Source organism: Perca fluviatilis, chromosome 2 (genome assembly GCF_010015445.1).
Source record: "Perca fluviatilis chromosome 2, GENO_Pfluv_1.0, whole genome shotgun sequence".
NCBI classification, from domain to species: Eukaryota; Metazoa; Chordata; class Actinopteri; order Perciformes; family Percidae; genus Perca; species Perca fluviatilis.
In genome coordinates this window covers 35001-37500 of record NC_053113.1, presented here as the reverse complement: position 1 = coordinate 37500, position 2500 = coordinate 35001, and the positions used below count along the sequence as shown (strand labels likewise).

General features: G+C 45.6%; 1 protein-coding gene across 1 annotated transcript in view; it reads left to right on the top strand.

The window, feature by feature from the left end:
* The first annotated feature begins 676 nt into the window (after positions 1–676).
* The window catches only part of cep43 (centrosomal protein 43), a 29338-nt gene continuing 27514 nt past the window's right edge, over positions 677–2500 (top strand). The window contains exon 1 of the mRNA XM_039778457.1: positions 677–703. Coding sequence (XP_039634391.1) covers positions 677–703 — 27 coding nt within the window. The remainder of the gene's footprint in view (positions 704–2500) is intronic.

Here is a 2500-nt window from a genome sequence, read left to right as displayed (position 1 = left end):
GAGCCAAAATGAAATTGGTGATCACGAGTTGAGTTTAAAGGTCGAAATGTGGAGATTTGAAAGAATGAAATGAAGGAGTGGCAGGAGCAGGAGGAGGAAATGAGCCTGAGTCTGAAATGACCGGAGTGAAGGAAAGGAAATGGAAGGATGGAAGGAAGGAAATGGAAGGAAGGAAGGAAGGAAGGAAGGAAGGAAGGAAGGAAGGAAGGAAGGAATGGAAGGAAGGAAGGAAGGAAGAATGGAAGGAAGGAAGGAAAGGAGGAAGGAAGGAAGGAAGGAAGGAAGGAAGGAAGGAAGGAAGGAAGGAAGGAAAGGAAGGAAGGAAGGAAGGAAGGAAGGAAGGAAGGAAGGAAGGAAGGAAGGAAGGAAGGAAGGAGGGAAGGAAGGAAGGAAGGAAGGAAGGAAGGAAGGAAGGAAGGAAGGAAAGGAAGGAAGGAAGGAAGGAAGGAAGGAAGGAAGGAAGGAAGGAAGGAAGGAAGGAAGGAAGGAAGGAAGGAAGGAAGGAAGGAAGGAAGGAAGGAAGGAAGGAAGGAAGGAAGGAAGGAAGGAAGGAAAGGAAGGAAGGAAGGAAGGAAGGAAGGAAGGAAGGAAGGAAGGAAGGAAAGGAAGGAAAGGAAGGAAGGAAGGAAGGAAGGAAGGAAGGAAGGAAGGAAGGAAGGAAGGAAGGAAAGGAAGGATGAAATCGCAGCCGGAGACCAACTCGGTGAGCTGGTCCTCTCCGGTCCCGGGTCTAGGGCTGGGTACCGAAACACAAGTTCTGGTCCCTAATTCCCGCTCCACTTAAAGTGTACCAATGCCATATTCTCCCTCTGGGCTCACCAAAACAGACAAAGCATAAGGACCTTTCTCACAGCAGACATGGTGACTTGTCATAGCAGGAGAAGCACAGCTGACACTGATAACCTTAAAGGTCCCATATTCTGCTCATGTTCAGGTTCATAATTATGTATTTTAAGGTTGTACCAGAATAGGTTTACATGGTTTAATTATCTAAAAACACCATGTTTTAGTTGTACTGCACATTGCTGCAGCTCCTCTTTTCACCCTGTGTTCAGGTCTCTTTTGTAGCTACAGAGTGAGACATCTCTTCTTCTGTACTATCTTTGATTGCACTCGCACATGCTCAGTAGCTCAGATCGTAGCTCATGTCAGCTAGCTCCATAGACAGTAAAAGAAAGAAAGGTTGTTTCTCCAACTTCAGTCAGTTCCAAGGCAGGATCAGCTGGGAGACTTCTTCTAAACCAGGGAGCACATGGAAGTAGTTCTTCTGGAGATTAGGGTGAACTAGTGTGTGTTGTAGCAGCGCTTTGCTATTGAGAACGAGGTAGCATGCTAGCATTAGCATGCTAAGGTTAGCCAGCTCGTTTTCAGCTAGTGCCGTAGAAAGCCGTGCAGATGTTGACCAGCTCACCAGGAGACTGAAGGCAGGACACATTCAGAAACCAGATCTCACTCAGAACACCATGGATGGATTTTATCAGAGTCTGTATGTGTGTGGAAGCACCAGAGACACAAAATAACTCCCCAAATCACCAGAAAAAGGGATTTATTTTCATAATATGGGCACTTTAAAGTGGTGGTTCAGAATTTTGGACATAGGACCTCATTTCCAAGTTAGCCAGTGTGTTATTTTATCAGTGGAGACAGTTTTCATCCAGTCCTTCCAGTTGCAGAGTTAGCTGGTGCTAGGCTAGCGCAAGTCAACAGTAACTGCTAGCAGAATGCAGCCATCAGTAATGGTTTAATACCAGGGTCTCTCCTAAGTGGAATGCAGCCATCAGTAATGGTTTAATACCAGGGCCTCTCCTAAGTGGAATGCAGCCATCAGTAATGGTTTAATACCAGGACCTCTCCTAAGTGGAATGCAGCCATCATTAATGGTTTAATACCAGGGCTTCCTAGGGGAGAGTAATGGTTTAATACAGGGTCTCCTAAGTGGGAGCCATAGTAATGGTTAATACAGGACCTCTCCTAAGTGAATGCAGCCACATTAATGGTTTAATACCAGGGTCTCTCCTAAGTGGAATGCAGCCATCAGTAATGGTTTAATACCAGGACTCTCCTAAGGAATGCAGCCATCAGTAATGGTTTAATACCAGGACCTCTCCTAAGTGGAATGCAGCCATTAGTAATGGTTTAATACCAGGACCTCTCCTAAGTGGAATGCAGCCATCAGTAATGGTTTAATACCAGGACCTCTCCTAAGTGGAATGCAGCCATTAGTAATGGTTTAATACCAGGACCTCTCCTAAGTGGAATGCAGCCATCATTAATGGTTTAATACCAGGGTCTCTCCTAAGTGGAATGCAGCCATCATTAATGGTTTAATACCAGGACCTCTCCTAAGTGGAATGCAGCCATCAGTAATGGTTTAATACCAGGGTCTCTCCTAAGTGGAATGCAGCCATCATTAATGGTTTAATACCAGGGTCTCTCCTAAGTGGAATGCAGCCATCAGTAATGGTTTAATACCAGGACCTCTCCTAAGTGGAATGCAGCC